This window comes from Sinohyriopsis cumingii, chromosome 17 (assembly GCF_028554795.1).
Source record: "Sinohyriopsis cumingii isolate HCF-2022 chromosome 17, ASM2855479v2, whole genome shotgun sequence".
NCBI lineage: Eukaryota > Metazoa > Mollusca > Bivalvia > Unionida > Unionidae > Sinohyriopsis > Sinohyriopsis cumingii.
The window spans coordinates 43,955,753-43,976,676 of NC_142977.1; the positions used below are offsets into that span (position 1 = coordinate 43,955,753).

The 20,924-nt window shown below is 34.7% G+C and overlaps 1 protein-coding gene and 1 long non-coding RNA gene across 5 annotated transcripts in view; one reads left to right on the forward strand and one right to left on the reverse strand.

Annotated features, from left to right (window-relative positions):
* Nucleotides 1-7,159, reverse strand: part of LOC149778525 (serine/threonine-protein kinase Kist-like) — a 60,790-nt gene extending 53,631 nt beyond the window's left edge. For both annotated transcript variants that reach the window (XR_016415515.1, XM_089939399.1), the window contains exons 1-2: nt 6,657-7,159; nt 78-267 (exon numbers count right to left, since the gene is read on the reverse strand). Coding sequence is in view for 1 of the 2 variants with exons in the window: in XM_089939399.1 (XP_089795525.1) it covers nt 78-200 (123 nt within the window). In the remaining variant the exon portion in view is untranslated. The remainder of the gene's footprint in view (nt 1-77; nt 268-6,656) is intronic.
* A 49-nt stretch (nt 7,160-7,208) lies between these two features.
* Nucleotides 7,209-20,124, forward strand: LOC149778526 (uncharacterized). 3 transcript variants are annotated; one of them, XR_016415519.1, is made up of 4 exons: nt 7,209-7,279; nt 9,601-9,659; nt 13,995-14,093; nt 16,179-20,124. It is a non-coding gene; the product is annotated as an uncharacterized LOC149778526 (long non-coding RNA). The 3 variants fall into 3 exon arrangements; XR_016415518.1 differs by having other exon boundaries at nt 7,275-7,410; XR_016415520.1 differs by lacking the exon at nt 7,209-7,279 and adding an exon at nt 7,520-7,711.
* Nucleotides 20,125-20,924: the final 800 nt, after the last annotated feature.

Consider the following 20,924-nt stretch of genomic DNA (forward strand, 5'->3'; position numbering starts at 1 on the left):
CAATGTGCCAACTTTGTTACTCTGACTCACTGTACAAAACGATGTGTACTGTCTAATAAATTGCATGACAGTGATACCTGTATATGCTCATCAAGTGTTTGTACTTTGTACACTTCGCAGCATCTCCCTTCTCCCAGCTTCTGCTGAATTCTCCATTGTTCCCCATGACTCCCTTTGATAATTGATCCAAGTTTCAGCATAAAAATACTTGGATCTAAGCTCACTGGATAAGTCTAGGTTAGTACTAGTTCTTGGAGTTATCTGAAACTACAATAAAAAGATTGACATTAGCAACACTAGAGTAGGTTAGAAAACTGTATATAGAACATATTTCACACATGCCTTCCTTACACATTTGCAATATATATAGAAAAAATATTTAAAAAATGGTACAAAAATAAATACCTAACATTGGAGAAAATAATGAAGTGCAGGAAGAGAATCCATTCATCAAAGTTTTTCAGTCTTTGACTATATCACACTTGAACTGTACTATTTGAACATCTGGTGTATTTGATACTATACCTGCACAAGCTATGAGTATTTTCAAAGTTTCCATTCTAGCTATGGTTTTCACATCTGTGTATGGCAAGTATAGTTAAGTCAAGGTGACCTTTTATAATTCCCATACCTTTAAGTCAAGGTGACCTTTTATAATTCCCATACCTTTAAGTCAAGGTGACCTTTTATAATTCCCATACCTTTAAGTCAAGGTGACCTTTTATAATTCCCATACTTTTAAAAGAAAAGCTGATGAGTTGGGATACTTTTGCATACATATAAGAATAATAGGGGTGGTAGATTCTGATAGATGCAGTTAGATTCTGCCAATTAACTGACCATTGAAATAGTGTCCCGTACCATAGCTAACTGTTCAACTCATCATGGAAACGAAATATCTACTTGTCACTAATTCCTGACCTGAGGTATGAAGTATACCCATGTGAACAGATCATTCTTCAGGAACCCGTCTAATTAGAAAAAAGATTCAGATGCCATTTTTGATCAGAAAAAAACACTGTCAGTAACAGAAGACATCAATTCATCCATCTAATTCCCTTCAATCAAGTTGACAAACTCTGCCCACTACTCCTGCCATTAGGCAGTTCATTTGCCTCACATGGAACAATGGCAACCCAAATAACATGTTCCACTGTACTAATTATGGGCCTAGACCACGTTATAAGTATCTGCATGTAAGACAACATACAAGGGTAAAACATGATAGCTAGGTTTTTTCACAATGCACTGAACATAAACATCAATATCTGTTTTTGCCTTGATCTTAACAGATTTTAGTTTTGAATTAAATTCTGAACCACAACTACAACTATCGCAGTGACAATTACTACTACTACTACAACAACATAAAACTGTAATCAATTCAACAAATCTCTATGAAGGTTGAGGTCGTTCACATTTTTGGTTTATCCAGAAAGGAGAATTGAGAAGTGACCTCCCCTTGTTTGTGTGATCCAAGATGGTCTCTTGAGTTCAACCTGATGGATGCTTTTCTGATAAAATGATTTACCTCAGTAAAAGCTTATTTTCATTGTGAAGGCACTTGCCACAAAATTCAAGAAATTATCCAAAACACTTTCATTTTTATAGAAACATCTTTTGTTATGGCATTTATCCTTTTCAGGAGAATGGTATGTGAATCCATAAAACTCAAACCTTGTGTCACTAGGAATTTCTTCTATTTAAATTTTTAGCAGCAAAAAGTTTTTCCCCAGGTAACAAAACCATACTATAGGTAGCACAATTGCTTCTTGCTACCAGTGTATGAAATCTGGTTGTAAAAAAAGTAGGCTTAAAGCAAATGTAAACTGTAGGAGCTGTATGGCCCCATCATAAAAATAACAAAATCTACACATTTTACATGTTTTTTAAATAAACAGTCAAAATTTTAATTGTAAAAAAGGTGTTGTATCAAGCATTTTCAATGGCAGCATATACCCCATTTCAATGACTTTTCAATTAGCAGTCAACCCCAACTACAACATAAGAACACACTAATGACTTTTTAGAATTAACTGATGTTTCAATTTTCACTTTGGACAGGAATGCAAATTTAAGTTCTTATGTGGTCCAGCACCAAACAGAAAATCAGATTCATTAAAAAAAAAAAGGACAAGAAAGTATATTTTTAATTTACATGTTTACACTTTTGTACAAATACACTACATTTATTTTAGTTTAAATACTGTGTTTAAACAAGAGATACTTAAAATGTTCAATATGCATACATTTAATTTTTAGCATCAGCTGCAACATGACCATGTTATAGTTTCCACCACTGTTTGCTTATATATATTTACAATCATTTAAATCCATAATTAAAATTAAAAAAATTACTTAAATAAATCCATAAACAATTATGTAATTGCTGTATGTCTTCAATTTTTGTTGTTGTTGTTGTTGTTGTTGTAAGGTTTAACACCATTTTTCAGCACACGATAGGCTATACATGGCGGCCAGTATTAATGGTGGAAGAAGAACCCGGGAAATCCCCGGAAAGAACCACCAACCCTTGAGAAGCTACTGGCAAGCTTTCTCACATACCCACATTGGCCGAATCCGAGACCTGAACCCAAGCAGACAGAGGTGAGATGGCAGTGATCTGTAACAGAGAGCACTTTAGACCTCTTGGCCACTTGGGGCCCCCTTCAAATTTTGACTCAAAAGGCAGAAAGATAATATCACTGCATCTGTATGAGTTGTTTTCTCTTTCAGTTACTGACTTCCTGTCCAATATTAAATGTACTTTAGAATTAGTGCAATTGGAAATGTAAATATACTGACTGAAAAATGGTGTTAAACCCAACAACAACAACACACCATTAGTAAAAAATGTGCTGCTCACAATAAGATTTTGTAATATCTGAGAAACATCTTTTCAAGTGTACTTTTTAACAACCATTTCAAAACCTCCTTGGTTCTCATGATTTGGCGATAGAAGATCTGTAAGCAACACCCATAGAAAACTTTATATCTTTTATCTGTCTTCAAAATAGTTCTGTCATAGCTTCATCTGCCAAGTCTGACACTTTTGTGAATATAGTAACAAAAGTGCTGCTTCTTGCCACTTTTTAAACATCCCACTTCAGATTCAAATTTCAATCCTGATAAGCTTTTATTCTTTTTTTCATCATGATTAATGCTTCTTGTCTATATTTAAAATCAGTGGGGAAAATGATGGTGCTGTCTTTCCTATTATCTTATTATATATTACACACTCAATATGTGGAGATTTACCATAGCAAACTTATCTGATTGGCTGATATGTTACTAAGAACAGACAATTAACAAACTTGGTTAGGTAATTTGCTTGCTTTACTGATTTTTGCTTTCCTATTTATGCGTTATTTTACACTGAAACAAAAGATTTCTAGAAAAATGTTTCTTTGATCATACTTACCCAATCATAAATCAAAATACTTTAGGAAAACAACTATCACCTCACAAATCCAGCCCTCCCAGATTGAAACTTGTTAGCTAAAAAGTTAAATTATCTGCCCATCTAGGTGACAGAGTGATCACCCCTTGATACTGGGTGAGGTGCCAAATCCAGAGTAATTGTCTGCTACTACTGGATGTAACTGCAGTGAGTCTGTGAGGGTATATGTGTATCATGAGTTTTCTAAAGTACACACCATACCTGCATATAAAAAGGCACTGAAGCATCATTTGATATTTACGAAGTCAATGCTAATGCAAACACTGTGAGACAATATTAAATGTAGGAAAGGCCCAGTGATGTTCTAGACAGGTAAAATCAGTAAAGCATCATGTATACAAGAATGAAGTGAATGCTAAAAAAGTTGTATACAACCATGAAGTGGATCCTAAGACAATATAGAAAACATGCTTGTATGTATCCGTACTGCAAATTAGTGCAATAAAGCAATATTAAATGAGTTCTCTATATCATGCACCAAACCTGAACTTATTAATATGGTTTTAGCAATGAAAGGGGATGCCATCGCAACCCATGCAGGTATGTACCAAGGGGTCCTAAGTGTGTGAAGTTGGAATATACAAATTAGCACTGAAAAATTATAAACTTTACCACTAATACTAGAAACAGGAGAAAAGTTGGAAACTATAAGTTATAGATGGAGTATATTTCCCTTCAGAGGTGAAACTCCTCCAAAAAAATTTAAGGAACAAGACTTCCAAACTGCCTGATTTTGCGAGGCCACAATATCTGCTACTCTGCACAAGCATAAGTAGTAACTGACAATTTCTCAGGATTTGGTACCAATCTCTGTATCAAGGGGAGATTACTCTATATAACTACCACATAGGTGGGAAGATAACTTAACTTTTAACTAAATATTTTAATCTGGGAGGGTTGGATTTGCAAGGAGGTAGTATTTCTCATAAGCTGTTATGTTCAGGTAATATATTTGAAGAAACAAAGCTACATTCATTTATTGTTATAGAAATGCTAAAAATGTAAAGTGTGCATTCTGCTTATTGTCTGACACTGAATAGTAGTACAGAGGAAATACTTCTGCGGCAATGTATACCTGAATCTGCTTTTACTGGTGTAAGTGCAAAACTGGGATTATGGGGCAATTATAACCAATGTTCAATTCAGTTTAACAAATGCTATATAATAATTTGCCATTTGAAGTTTGTTTTGTGAGAAAAGGAGTCTGAAATTATTAGGTTTTACACTTTTGAGTTAATATAAGGAGAAAAAAGATTTACATTCATAACTACAAACGCCCAACATCAGTGTTTTAATCATGTTATTACCATCAATCATTTCCGAAACATGGATTCCTGAGGCCATTGGTCAGAAGGATCAAAGGTTTGCTAAATGTATGAATTCTGTTATAAATTCAACAACATGGGAGTAACAGTAGACTGTAATTTTGAATATTGCTTGCCAACAATGTATCTTCAACCCTGCATGACAAAAAACCCTGTTTATTGCTGAGCATGGTACAAAGTGAACCAATACACCCTTTTATTTTTGATTTTATTCAATCATATGGGAACGGTCATTCTTGCAAAACATCATAGCAAACTGTATTACACTTCCTCAATTGGTGTAGATGGGGTTAAGATTTCCTAGGAGACAGATGGATGCATGCATGCATGGACACATTAACTTGACTGATCACAATATCTCATTCTATATATGCATGGTTAACCGATTCAGCCCCGATCCCGTCTGTAGGCGTGATGAGGCTGTACCCTACTTCAAAGCCCTGCAGCATCGAGGCCATTTAAGATAGACCAACGTGGGTGGTATTAAAAAAAAGCAGACAGATATAGCTCTAAAATGGTATCAAATAATCTGGAAGCTCTAGTTGCACTACAAAATACAGAGAGAAAAAGCTCATTTTTTGGACCTGGTTTTTTTTCACCCAAAATTCGCTCGAGATCGGAATACGATTTTGTGTCCGGATTTTAGACCTTTTGGCCTCAGATCTAAGGCATACTGGTCTTAACTGAACACAGACAGGTGAACCTTTGCAAAAACTAGGATAAGGTGGGCATTTGGAATAAATTGCGGTCTCATACGAAAATGATGGGTCTATTAAGCAAAAAAAAAAAAAAAAAAGAACTCCAACTTTTACCCTTCTGCTCATGCGCAAGCAAAATAACCAATGGAAATTGATATTTCTAATAGAACTAGGCATTATTCTCATGGATAATCTGTTGAAAACCACTGTATTACGATGTGTTCAGAAATAGCACCCCAAATCTCGTTCCTACGCACATTTCAGACAAAAATGACAAAAACCTCTGGGGCCGCATGAGTAGTCTTTCAGTAATTGTGCACTGGCTGAGAGAGGTGTTATAGAACAAATCAAATGGGTCATGTATGCGCATTTACTCAATTTAAATTAGATTAAAAATTGTTCTTTTAAAATTTAACACTCATTTTCATTAAACAAAGTCTATTCAATCCTGATTTTATAATGTTCTGCACCTTACATCTCACCAAGAAACTTCTAGAAGAAAATTATCTATCACTTTGGACTTTTGTAATGGTTGCCATGTACTAAACTTGGGTCAAGATAAGAGTGCATCGAGTGGAAGCGTCACAATTGTGGGTAGTACGAATTGTTTACCAATATGCATAGCTTTCAATGTGACATCACAGCATGTGACATTAAATCCGGATTGCACAGGATCACATATTTAGGTTGATTTTGTCCAAAAATGGCAATGTACTTAAACCTCTTGCGCATCTAAATAATGACCTTCCAAAGGAATATGGATGTATACAAATCCAAATGAAGTGAATACTTGCCACTTAAAGGTATGTATACTCAAATTCTAAAAATGACACCCTTACTGAAATAGTCGGTGTTGAATGCCTACATGACCCATGTGACTTGTACTATAATTGAGATGGGTTCTTAAATTTGTAACATTGTAACAAGTTAATGAACCCTTCAAAATTCCAGAAAGGTACTTTCTTGTCCTGGGCAATACAATTTATGTAAAGGGTATGGGGCAGGGGTTAATGTCAACTACAAATATTATAATAATACATAATTATTTAATGTATCAACAACTGGAGCATGAAAGAGCTTAATTCAATGTATTACTTTAGAAAACAGTTACTAAATTTGTTGACGTTATGTAACATTTCTCAACAAAAAAAATCAACTTTTATGCCATGGTACCGATGGTTCTGCCTTTCCAACCTGCCTCAGCAATAGCACGTTCTCTTTATTGAAACTCCTGTCAAAGGTGACCTCGAAACATCCAGCACTTTTGGCGGAATTGTTGATCAGACACGAAACTCATTCACCGTAACCAGTGAGTGCCTCACACGTTGATTACCGATGGTATTCAACAGAAATGCAAAAGTATGAAAACGATAATGACAACTTTTTGGGTCATGTTTTCTAATTAGTAATGCGTACCGCAGGACTAACGGTAACAGGACAAGCCGTACTATACTAAAACCCCATTCATAATATAAAATATAGTACACTATAACATAACAAGCCGATTTTCCAGTCTGGTTATAAAAATGGATAACATGCTTTCTAAAAAATTATTGATTTGTGAAACTGTCATAAAAGTTGATGTTCAGAAGTTGTCTACTGTATAAATATACAATGCTATACAAGAACAAAAATCCCTTCGGTACAACATTATTGTGAGAAGACCTCGACTTCTACCGGAAGTCTATGGGAGACAACCTCAATTGTCGGTAACTGGTCATTCCGTACCCAAGTCGTTTCGTAGCCATATGAATCGTTCCGTACCCAAAGCAAGTTTTGCGGAGACACATGCATTGGTACATGATGGAGACAAGTGGAGGGAACTGGTCAGATGTTCTAGCAATGATAGCATTCACAAAACGGCCATCAGCCTTGGTTATCAGCCTTGCTTAATTAAACTCAAAACATCCATTGAATACGACAACTAGTATGTAAAAATTGATGTAAATACGTCACATAAAAGGATTAACGATAAAAATAATTTTTTAAATTAAATGTAAAAGCTATTTATCAAATTTATTATCAGGTTCTCCAGCTAGGGGCCAGTCATTGTAATGTCATGTTTTGTAAGCGTCTATCGACTATGATCAATCGTAGAATTTAAATGTATTACCGAATAAGATAGATAGTAACTTACCAGATAAATATTGTTACTTGCTGGGGCTTAGACGACGACAAGGGAAGACATTCGAATTTAACCAAATAGAGCGCATATTTAGGAGAATGGTGTATGAACGTATTGTATTTTGAACCAATAATTGATAGGCTGAGTTCAAATCCTAGCTTTGACCCGAGTTTCAACTTAAAATGGTTCGTGCTGCTGGAATAGTCGAGAACTCACCTTGGGATTACTCGCCCCATGAATAGTCCTACAATATAAGACACTGCGCAAGTTGGTTTTGTTTTAGTGCTAGTCCTGACTCCCAAAACATAAATATCAGCGTCATGGTCTTACATGTAGGACTAGCTCCATGGAGAACCTGTCCCTTGGAGAAATCATCATTCCAAGTGTCAGGAAAAGTCGCCCCGAAGATCATAGATACTAATTTAGAGGTATCGCCCAATGATGGATACCGCGTTATATGATCGCCTCTTGAATTGTTCAGTTACCGACTAACCGAGATACATCATGCTACATGTCTGAGGCAGATGCTTTAGTGCTAGATATCACTATAAACTGCCACATGCAGACATATCATATACACATACATACATCATTTAGGACTTAATCACACTTAAATTCAGATATGCCCCCCCCCCACACACACACACACACCTGTTCATTTATATAGCAAGTGTTTACTTATGCCCTGTGTATGTTGGATTATTATTGCCAGTCATTGCAGAATAACTTTTTGCTGTTGTTGATTTTGTTTATTTAGTACAAGTCACATAGGACATGTAGGCATTCAGCACCAACTATTTCAGTAATTGGTGCAATTTTTTATACTTTGATTCTACATACCTTTGAGTAGCAAGTATTCACTTCATTTAGATTCCTATACATCCATATTCCTTTGGAAGGACATTATTTCGATGCCCCAAGAGGTCCCAGCAGCAAAATCAATATTAAAGTATGTATATATTTTGACAAAATGAACCTAAAGGTGTGATCCAGTATAATCTAGATTGAATGGTGCGCACTGTGATGTCACAATGAAAGCTGCACATATTGATAAACAAATTCGTACTAACCTCGATTGTGACGATTACACTGGACATGCTCTTACTTTGACCCAAGTTCAGTACATGGCCACCATTGTAAAAGTCCATAGCAATAGATATTTGTCTGGAAGATTCATGGAGACAGTTAAGGTGCAGAGCATTCAGTAATTAGGATTGAATAGACTTTGGTTAAATAAAATTAGTGTTAAATTTTAAAAGAATTTATATTTAATTAAAAATGAGTAAATGCACATACATGACCCATGTGACTTGTACTATAGTAATGTCACCATTGTGTGGTGTTATATCATTATATCAGACTTGCTTGTTTGAAACTTACCAAAAACAAGATAACATAATATTCTTTGTGGTATCCTAGATAGTAAAAACTTAAATGCAGCCTCATTTATTTCAGCATATATCTGATAATTTACCTCATAAGCTTTGTCTCCATCCCAAAAAAACATTGTAACTGTCTATTTAACTATTTATTTTAAATGATCCCAATTATTTTCATTGGAATTTAATATTTGCCTCATACTTTTAGTAATAACGAAATTATATCACCAAATATCCTTTTTTATAGAAACAAACCTGGCTTAGAGTAACTTAAATATGAGTATCTGAAGGCTTCACTCCATCTGTTTGTCCACTAACTTCACAGATGTGCATCAGCAGCCCTACTCCCTCAGCCAACTATGTAAGATGCTGTTGAGGTGTAAAATCCAGAGCTTTTTTATTTCTACATGCAATGTTACCTACGTTTTAAGCTTCACCTGCTGGAGCTTATGTATCTGGTACATGAAGCAAATTGTTGATAACTATGCCAGTATTTATTGACAATTTCATCTTCTTTGAGAATTGATATTATTAATGATAACTAATCAGTATACAAGTAAGATCTCTCACTTCTCCAGAGAAGCTCTCTAACTCTATCTCTCTCTCTCTTCAGTCATCCTGGAGTGAATTCACCAACCAACCTAGGGCTAGTTTTCCCTAAGTTCTCCATTGGTAAGTTCTCCATTCGCCAAATACATGCCACATGACATAAGATGCGACATTTAGTCCAGGGTATATAAATGGATCATTTTTGATGCCCCTGTATTATTAATATTTGCATCTTTAATATATTTTATTTCTTTCAAACACATATTATCTGCAATAATACACTTATAAGTAATAATTACAAAAATTATCCCCAAAAAATTACAATACAATACTTAGGGAAGTTTTTTAAAGATTTTTTTAATGTTACAATAGAGTTATTTTCCCCTTAGATTAAAATATTTAAATGAAAGATTTCATTATGTATGGTTTTCAATTAGATTAATTATTCCTAAACTATTTGCATATCCGCCCATATGTAGAGATGTCAAAATTTTGGGAAATTTCTACCAGGTACCTGTCAGTCCTAACAATCAGTTACCTGGGTACCCAATCAAATGAAAATTGTATTAAATGTTAACCTGAACTGCTTTGTTGTAGGTTCACATGTGCTAACCCCCTATAAAGGTATAAGCATAATTATTATTAATATAAGCAGCAAAAAAGCATAATCTGAGCATAAAAGAGCAATATACACCATTCCCTTGATAACTCGTGCACTATGGGTCCAAAAACAGACTGCGCTGTAGGCAAGGGTGTAATTTATCGAGGGACCTCCATAACTATATGAAATGATGCCATCCTTGCTTGACACTGTGAAAGCCTCTAAGTGGGGTAGGGCTAGCTGGTCTGTTTAATGGCTGAATACTCATTTTAAAATCTCATTGGCAATAACTGTCAGTAAAGTGCTTTGTCTAATTAAGTTATTTGCTTTTATGTAAAAATGACCTTTATAGTCAAGATGCCGAACCACTGAGAGATCGTTAACAATTCCAACAGGTTTCAATTACCAACTTTGATCACGATTTCCTCTGTTCAACAAATACAGGTCAGAGTTTTGGTACTTTCTAGTAAAATAAAATGGGCTCTACACTGACCCCATGTTATAAGAGGGTCTGCTACTTACCTGGATCAGCGGTTAAAAGTTTCATCTCAAATCGTCTAAATTCATTTGGATTAGTAATTACACTGTATTTACAGTTTGTTTTTGGACACCGTGGGGGGGGGGGGGCAAATATAAAATTTATATGCTTTGTAATTTTCAGATCTTGCTCCACTATAATTTTTTCTACATCTTATGCTAACAGCTGCCTCACTTGGTGCTCAGCATTAAGAGGTTAGTGTTAGGACTGGTCAGCCTGGTGTCAGGATAATGTGACTGGTTGGGACATCATGCTACCTGTCATCGGCATGATGCCCCTTTGCTAGACATTGCTATTAAACTGTCACACTGCAGACATCGTAACGATATGACTTAATTTTTTTAAAGCTACATTAAAAATCCAAATCACACACACACACACACACCTGTTTTTCATTCATTATCCTTTCCATGGTATTGGACAAAATACTTATTTTTCTTTATGGCAGCATGTCATCATGTGAGCTAACGGTAATTTCATTATGGATGGGGGGGCCCACAAATTTATCTTCCCCTGTATGTTTTCAGACACCTAATTAAAGAATTTAATGTCTTTGGACAACAAAAAAAAGTAATTATTTGTTGCCGTCTGAAAACATACTGTAAATACCATAGTACAATAGTAGAGACAAAAGAAATTGATAGATTATTTATGCGTAACACTCACTTTAAGTAGTCTACATGCCTACAGTAACTTTCGTGAATAGTTGTAAAGTCCAAATGATGATTGTTGTATTATACTCGACCTGCCATTGTTCATCCCTCAACGGCAGTCCAGTTCAACATGTTTTTAAGTTTAACAAAATCCCTTTCCTAACATTTTTCAGTCATATAACATCCATCAGTCACATCTATTCATCCCAGTTTGGGGGGGTTATTTTATTGCCACTAAAACACTTGTGTGTTCGTTAGTACTTTCAAGACTGGACTATTGTAACTCAATTCTGTCTGGTTCATCTCAATATCTACTCCAGAAACTTGAAAAATATAAAAAATTCACAAAAGTTTGTCATTTCATTCAATGTTTTATAATTTCTAACCTGATTGACACCAAGGAGTCCCTAACACTGTCCAATTATTGGTATTTCAATGCAAACAGGAGCTTCTGATGTAAACAAACAGACTGCTCGGTGTCCATTTCTTATTTCTAGAATAGTCTGTTTCAGCCAAAACCGTGTCTATATCCAATATTTGCAATTTCTAGTTTTAATATTTCTAACACAAATTGAACACATAAATCTGAAGAACTCTTGTATACATTTGTTCAAAGAGATGTAAATCCAAAATTTATGGAATTATTTGATTTCAAAGAGGATGAACTACATCACAGACATTGCTTGTGAACATTGACTGGCCTAAGGAGATATCATAACCATGTTGCTAGAGATTCAAAATCAAAATGCGTGTGATTTGGATTTTTAACGTAGCTTTAACAATTTTTCAGTCATATCGCTACGATGTCTGCAGTGTGACAGTTTATAGTGATGTCTAGCACTGGGGCATCATGCTGCAGACATGTAGCATGATATCCCACCCAGTCACATTATCCTGACACCAGGCCGACCAGTCCTAACACTAACCTCTTAATGCTGAGCACCAAGCGAGGCAACTGTTAGTACCATTTTTTAAGTCTTTGGTGTGACTCGGCTGGGAATCGAACCCACAACCTCCTGCATCCGAGGCGGATGCTATAACCACTAGGCCACCAGAGCGGTGATTGAAAATGCCAGTAAGTTGACTGTTTGGGAACCCCTAGTGACAATCAGATTAAAAATTATAAATCAATGAATGAAATGACTACGTTCAGTGCATTTTTTATATTCTTGATGCCTTTTAATATTAAAAGGTGGTAGAAACAAATGGGATGGTGCAAGAATAGTATAACATGGTATAAAAAGTGTATATTATAGTAACCAAGTTTTGGTTTGCCTTTGCCTTCAAAACAATATCTGTCATGGCTTTCCTAAAATAAAAAGATAAAGAAAACCAACACAACCATATGCCCTGACTTAAACAGCCAACACTCGCTCCAGAGCAAATATGGCATTAGTTAAACTGAACATTTCCATTTTGTTTTCTATTATTGTAATCGTGGTACATATTTATATTTTATTTTGTCAGATATTTCTTAATCAGCACTTACTATCAGTATTAAAAAAAAAGAAGGTGTTGATTCAGTTGGTGACATAATGATTTTGAAACAGGGATGTAAGGTTGCGAGAGACATGGGTAGCAAATCAAGGACTGGTGCAAAGTTAAGACAGTTGATGATAATGTGCAGATGTACACAAAACACTGCAGGAAATAAACAGTAAACAGGTGACATTATGTAAGAAATCCACTTTCAAACTTCTAATACAGTTTTTTTGCCAACTAGTTTGAACATAACATAAAAAGATTTGTTTGTTTTGAGTGAAGAACAGAAAAAGATCATCGATTGGATTTGTTACCCATTATATTTACTCAATATCTATTTTAAAATGTCTGTTTTTGGAGGAGATAAAGGACTGTAACATTGTGCAAGTTTTAACAACAGTGACCTGCAGAAACCTGAAGGACTAACATGCTTAAGCAATTAAGCCGGTTTCATGATCATCCAGATGTAGTGGGCAAAAGCTAAGATAGGACCGAATTTAGCATTTAGTATTTGGATAATCACATTACTTAAATAATCATGCTAAAAAACTACTTATTAAGCCTGCTTTTTTTCATTAGCAAGGTGTAACAGCATTGTCTTACCAGAGGTCTCTGTTCTATCAAATCAGTTGGCCATTTTAATGCATGTTTTTTTTTTACACATGTTAATTATAGATATGATAATCATGTTTCCTGTTAAACTTCAAAGTGTGTGTCCTGCATTATTACTGTACGTCTTTGTGCAAACATTTAGAGATAGAAACAGAACTCTTGGATATTATGATTATAAAAAGGGATTTCTCAGATAAGGAAAAGTGTTGTTGTAAAATGTAATCATTTGCAACAATTAGTATATTTCGCAGTTCAGGTATGTGGTAGCCATACAGATAGCTTTACATAAATTATATACTTGGTGGCCAGTTCAATAGACTTTCTAAATGAGGCGTTAATTGTCTTTTCCAATTAAATTGAAAAGGAACTATTGAATAGCCTTGGTGAATAAACATAAATATATATAATAAAACAATATTAGTTCTACATTCCTTTGTCAACCTATCCAGATATCAGTCATGGCTTCAATATTGTGGCCATACATTGATTTAACTATAAGATGGACAATGTATGTATCTTTTTTCTCCATTAATGATCAAGATGTTCATGTATTACAATTTGTTTTTATTTAGCTGAACACTGGCAGTTTGTTTTGGGAGAATATCCCCTGGGCTGACATAGTCCACCATTGTGCTGAATCTGCAAGTGGATTTAAAGTTCTGTCATGGCAGGTTAGTGAAAAACCTATCAACAACAATTTTATTTTAATGCTGATGGATCTCACTTTATTAAAATGATAGTTTTATTTCCTTTTCTTATTCTTTTTAAAAACATTGAATATACCATATTTACAGTATACATTGGGATAGCTTAAGTTAATTTTTAAAATAATGTTTTGGTGAACTGTTTGTTTTTATGAGTTTTAGGTTGTGGGACAACTTTTAGATCATTCAAAAAGTACATGTTAGTGAACGCACTCAATTTTAAAATGTATTAAAGTGTGTTCTTGAGATAAAACACTTTTATCCACCGCAGCATCTTCTCATCAACCCAACCATTCTCCTGTACAAATTCGATCCATGCTTTCAATGCATGAATGTTTTTTAGCTTCCTCATGCTGTTAAAATTACCACTGGTGACAACTCATCTCCTGAAGTGGAAACTGCAAAGACTAAAGTAAGACATTTTGTCTGCGCAATTCATGAAAATTTTCACTTTTAGGACTGGCCTGATTGCTGCAAAACTGACAGATTTCTTGTCATTGTTCTTGAATTAAATATGTTGAGAATTATATGTTCTTTCTGTATCTGTCTTTCTTTTAATATTATTTAATAGTTGTACAACAACATTAAAAAGAAGTTTGTTGTTGATATCAGATGATTATTGGACTTTTGATATCATTGTTGGAGTTGTGAAGTCAAGACAAATGGCTGAATTCATCTGACTAGTAACACAAATGGCAAGTACCGGGTCATGTTTCATCTATGATGTAGTTTTGTCTATTCTGTCAGCGGATTAAAGACATAATGATTATAATACTTGCCATATTTGCCATTTTTGAGAAAATAAATCATTTTCCTATCGATTATATAACATAGTTTAAATTTGCTATGCCTACTGGTAAGTGACTACCATATGCCGCTACCACACAGTGGCAGCAAATTCCTATATTTTTTTATGCATTTGCTCGGACCTCACACCTGAACCTAGAAAACCAAATGTAAAAAGTAGGATTTGTATATTCATAGGAAATTCGGATTAGAAAACGGACTGCTTTTCATTTTAAGCCAAATTTTGTTGTCCAAAATTTTGAATTGCTTAGCTGAACTTTGGTGTGAAACTATTACACAGTGACATGTAGCTTGAAGCATTGGTTTCAGATCTTAAATAGAACACAGGAAAAATGGGAAATTGTCATCCCTTTTATTATATATTCAAAAACAAAACGAGCCCCTGTATCAGTACAGGTTTGGGGACTGGTTTATCAGTTACAAGAAGACAATTTGATTTTAAAGAAATTCAGTGGTTTATGCAGCAGTTATCATTTTGAAGGCTTTTTTTTCAAAATTTAAATCAACCCTTTTTGTAAATGTTTTTAAATGATTGATGTTAAACTAGATCATCTTAATGAGTTTAGGTCGTTTGAAAAATTTTGTTTGGGTTTTTGGCACAGGTAAATTTAAAGTTAAACTGTTTTCTTTTCAAGAAAAGATTCTAATACTTAGCTTTTATTTTATTTTCCTACTGTGATAGGAAATGTTTACATTGTATAACATGCATATGTTCATTATGTTGTTTCCACATAACAACATAGTACAGGTCAACATGGTAAAATTAGAATTTGTATTCTGTACATTGAAATGACTTTACATGCCAATTTATATGAGTATAGTCAAACTTGTTTTGTGTGATACATTTCATGGTTTTGCACATGCTCATCTTTTCTGACTATTTTGGAGTCTTGAATGATAAACAGCTTTAGATTTAGAAAATGCATGTTTTATAATCCAAAATGTTCTTTAATTCCATTCAGTAATGGTCATGTGTGAATCTTGAACAAAGTAATTTCATCCTGGAAATGACCTGAACATTTATCTTTTGAAAAGCATGGGAACCATGTTTGTAACCACTGCTTTTACAGTTGACCAGTGAAGGTAAAATCTGATATTTAGATTTGATCAATTTTTCCATCACTATGCTAGAACTATTATAAATAATAAGCTATTATATTTTTTTTAAATGCAGCATTGGTAACATGTATATACTTTTCCTTTTGCAGTAACATTATAACTGTTGAAACTGTTCTTTCATTGTAGGTATTCTGCTGTCCTGGTTGTCCTGTGAAATTCACTAACGAAGACTTTATTTTGAACCATTAATTGTGCAGACATGTTCCTTATAGAATGAAAATGGAGATGATTTGTATGTTTCTTGAAGCATTTATTGCAAAATCTGAAATAACTGCAGACCTGTTTACCCGTCCATATTTTACCTTTTTTGTACAGACTAAAGTCCCTCGGTATGGTCATTGATCGGAAAATACGATTTGAGGATGCATTTATTATTAATATTTTTGAATTAATTTGTAAGTGGTTTTTATTCCATTTTGTTTTGTTGTATCATCTCTTCAATCCGCGTCCATGTCTGCAGTCTGTGCCACATCATTGATTTTAACATTCTCCGCATCCGGTTGTTTAAACAAAGAAAATTGTCATGATAAGAAAGTTTTAGCATGAAAATAGAAAGTCTAAAAATAGAAAGCAGCATTTTCTACCAGTCTATAATACTCTGTGGCCATGCCTTAAACCATCGTCTGAAAGAGAACTTAGACTTTTCCTGTGCACATGGTGGATGGAATGACTGTTCACGGCATCTGGAATCAGAAAATCATGCAAAATTGGAATCATTAGTGAAGGGAAATATAAATGTTTTGTCAATGATGAAGGGAAAGAAAGTCAGAGATCAACACATATTTCAAAAGCAAATAACACGGGCTGAGGCGATTCTCTGTGAGTTGATCATAAATATGAATTTGTCATTGAGCACAGCTGACAAGTTAACAGAAGCAATGACAAATATGTTCCCAGATTCCAAAATTGCACAGGGTATTTAGAAGCAATCCACTACTGTAAATGAAAACAAAGCTGATATCAGATTTTACGAAATAAATAAGATTGCCTTCACATATCTAGATGAACTTATTATTTTCTGAGAGGATGGGTGGTGGTAACAATTGATGTCATAATGTTTTGTATTAAGTCTTCCTTTACCATGTAAAATGTAGAGATTTGGCTTTATTTTAAATGTTACGGATATGTATGAAGCTGAGAAAACAGATTTTCTAGAGAAAGTAACAGAGGTAAATAACAGCATGAATTTGGGTGTGTGGAGGTATTCCTTTGTGGGTTTTTATCACTGTAATATAAACATGTTTAAGTCAATGGTCAATATCTGCAGATTTTGCTTAGAACACAGAGGTGCCTGAATATCAATGTCTTTACAAACTAGGAGTTGTTTACAGAATAGTGTGGGGCGCCGAGTGGTCTAAAGCACTGTCCGTTACGGATCACTGCCATCTCACCTGTGTCTGCATGGGTTTGAGTCTCGGATTCAGCCAATTTGTGCATGTGAGAAGGCTTGCCAATAGCTTCTCGTGGGTCGGTGGTTCTTTCCTGGGTTTTCCAGGGTTCTTCCTCCACCATATATACTGGCCACCATGTGTAGCCTATCGTGTGCTGAAAAATGGCATTAAACCCTACAACAACAGCAACAAAATAGTGTATCATCAGTATGTTGTGCGATACTACATAATGGTAATTATAGTGTATTTATAGTGTCTACAGTTTGTGCCCTGTTTCATAGGTGATATGTGCTAAGATGCTAGAAACACTGAATGAAATTACTGACAGACACTGCTTAAAATACTGACAAGAAAATGTACGGGTAAACAAGTCTGTAACTGGTAAAAATTAGCCCAATTAATTTGCTTCTTCTGGGCACCATACATGCATTAGAATTTTATTGTATTATATATTTGGTGTTTTCTGTGATACAAAGTTTTATTGGTTGCATTTTTGAGTATAAGTACAAAAGTATTTTGTTTTCTTAAAGAACTAATCAGCTCTTTGTTTACTCCATATTAACGTTTTTGAATAGAATGTGAAAATGTGAATTATTGATTTTGAAACAATACAATATCAATGTATTATGTATTATATATATATTTATGTTACATAAAAATGTGAACTAAAAGTATTTATTTTGGGTCCTTGGGTTATGGCTGTCATCACCAGTTTTGAATGAGGAAAACTTGTCATACTTCACTGTTTTCCTATTTTTACTGAAAACCCTACTTAACTAATTCAGTTGTGCATTTTTTTAATTAATTAAACAGATTCTTGTAAAACTCAGTTTGGCTCACAATGTATTTATTGATCACTCAATCTAAAAATCACCCACAACATCTTTATCAGATTTGACTTTTTCACTGAAACATTTTAATTGAAATGTATTGTGCTTTGCACTTTTTGATTTGTAAACAGTGCATCTTTCCTTGTGATAACCTGTCCTGCAAACAATCCACTGGTTTTTGTTGGTATCAGGACCATCTCTTACATGCATTACAAGCTGCAATTGTTTGATCTTTGTTGGCATCGTGCCACAGAAACTTCTGCAGCCAAGAATCTTTGAAGTTCCATTTCTTTATTTATCATATTCCATGTTAAAGTCAGGTTTAGTTTTAAGCCTTTTTTTAATATAACATTTTATTCAACTTTTCTTCATCTTGCACAGGCTTTATAAGAAAACAATCCATCCAGATGCATTCTGTGGAAAAGCCATTATAGTCGCACATAAAATGGTTTCAAGGAATCATTTGACTGGTTCAAAACAGCAGATTCCTTGGGGGAAACCCTATCCTTCAGTCAGTGAAATTTGTTCTTGTGTAAAACAGCACTGTCTTCTTCCGTTGTTTGTATCTACAAAACATGTGGCTGCTTTCAGCCCTAATCAATACATTTCAGTAAATAGACAATGCACTGGTATTGTACATGCTGGTAAGAATGAATGACATGTGACCAAGTCATATCAGAGACTTATAAAAATGGTACTAGCAGCTGCCTCACTTGGCGCTTAGTATTAAGAGGTTAGTGTTAGGACTGATCGGCCTGGTGACAGGATAATGTGACTGGGTGGGGCATGATGCTACATATCTGCGGCATCATGCCCCAGTGCTTGATATCACTACAAAATGTCACCCTGCAGATATTATAGCGATATGACTGAAAAATTGTTAATGATGTGCTAAAAATCTAAAACACTTACACTTAATGTCTTTTTTTCATTTATTTTCATGATTGTTAACTGACACAACAGTTGTGGGGCCCCGAGTGGCTGAGTGATCTAACGTGCTCTCCGTTACGGATCACTGCCATCTCATCTCTGTCTGCGTGGGTTCGAGTCTCGGATTCAGCCAGTGTGGGTATGTGAGAAAGCTTGCCAGTAGCTTCTCGTGGGTCGGTGGTTCTTTCCAGGGTTTTCCCAGGTTCTTCCTCCACCATTAATACTGGCCGCCATGTGTAGCCTATCATGTGCTGAAAAATGGCGTTAAACTCTACAACAACAACAACACAACGGTTGTGGTATTAATCAACAAAAACTTAATAGAGAGTCGGAAATCTATTCATTTCTTTGATGTAATAGATTTGGTAGCTGTTCCAGTTCAGAATATTTCCGTATATTGGACAGTTTGTTTTCCTTTTATTTATTGTCTTCCAGTACTAATTCTAGAGTGACTGCATGTCAGTTCCTACTGGACATGATGACATAGTTAATGGATCTCACTGCTCGGCTCCTTAAACTGCAGGTAATCTACACAGTATTAGGTTTTTTCCCCTCCTTTCATCATGGTGTATAGTAATTCTTTTGTTAACCCAAACTTTTATGTACATTTCAATCACATCAATGAATGGGTCTTGATTTTGCTCTGTTATATGATGTCCACGTGAAATTGACCAGAGCTATTTGCCCTTAAAATATTGACCCACTGTTTCTTTTTCATGTTATCAGCTGTCATCTGTTGTATCGGTTTTTAGTGAAATTCATCAAACATCTTCATGAGATGAAAATTTGTAAAACTTTATTTTCAATATTTGTATTTGAACCGCTTTATTGATGTTACCATTGTTGAAAACTATTAATGTTTTATAAATTCTTTTATGTTGTTCTTGTGGTTGGGAATACATAATAAAAGTTTCAAACAGCTATTATTTGATTTTCTCACCCATGCAACAGAAAAATATTGTTGTTTTGCTAACCTTACTTTTCTTATCTCAGAACAGTCATCTCGGTCAAGGTGTCCATGCGCACAGAACTACTTCAAAAAAAAGAAACCCTTGTTGTCATCTGCTGTGCCTGACATAGTTCTTTTAAAATCAATCAACAACGAATATATAACAAAAAACATAGTAACTTATGTCAATCCATCTTTTAGAACATACCATACAAAACCATTTTGAGAGAGACAGAGATACACATGCATATGATGTCGAGCTTTTTGATATTATGCTAGTTTGTTCCACGCATTGCTCGGTACATTTTCAGATCAGCGTCATTAAATGTAGCTAAAGCTACCTAACTAGTTTTAGATACTTCGTGTGAAAAATATACTGTTTGCAACAATTATGATGCTGACCTGAAAATTTACTGTGCTACAGATAGGACAAAATTCTCAATGCTGCATGAAATGAACTATGACAGAAAACATTGATCTATGCACACAGACTATAGACCTATACACTTCATAGCCTCCCAAATCTCTTAACAACTACGGAAAACTTAGTAACAGACACAAATGTGTTGTCAAACATGCTTTATTCTAATTTTGTTAAGCATATCCGTTGTGCCCCAGTTGAATAAAAAATAAATTTGCAATATTTATTGACAAATATTGCACTTACCCGTCAGAAGGAATCATTTATCCGTCGACACATCCATAAGCAAATTTCACTATAGCACTTGCTATATTTCCAAGGCAGAAAAGTAAATTTTCAAAGAATCCATGA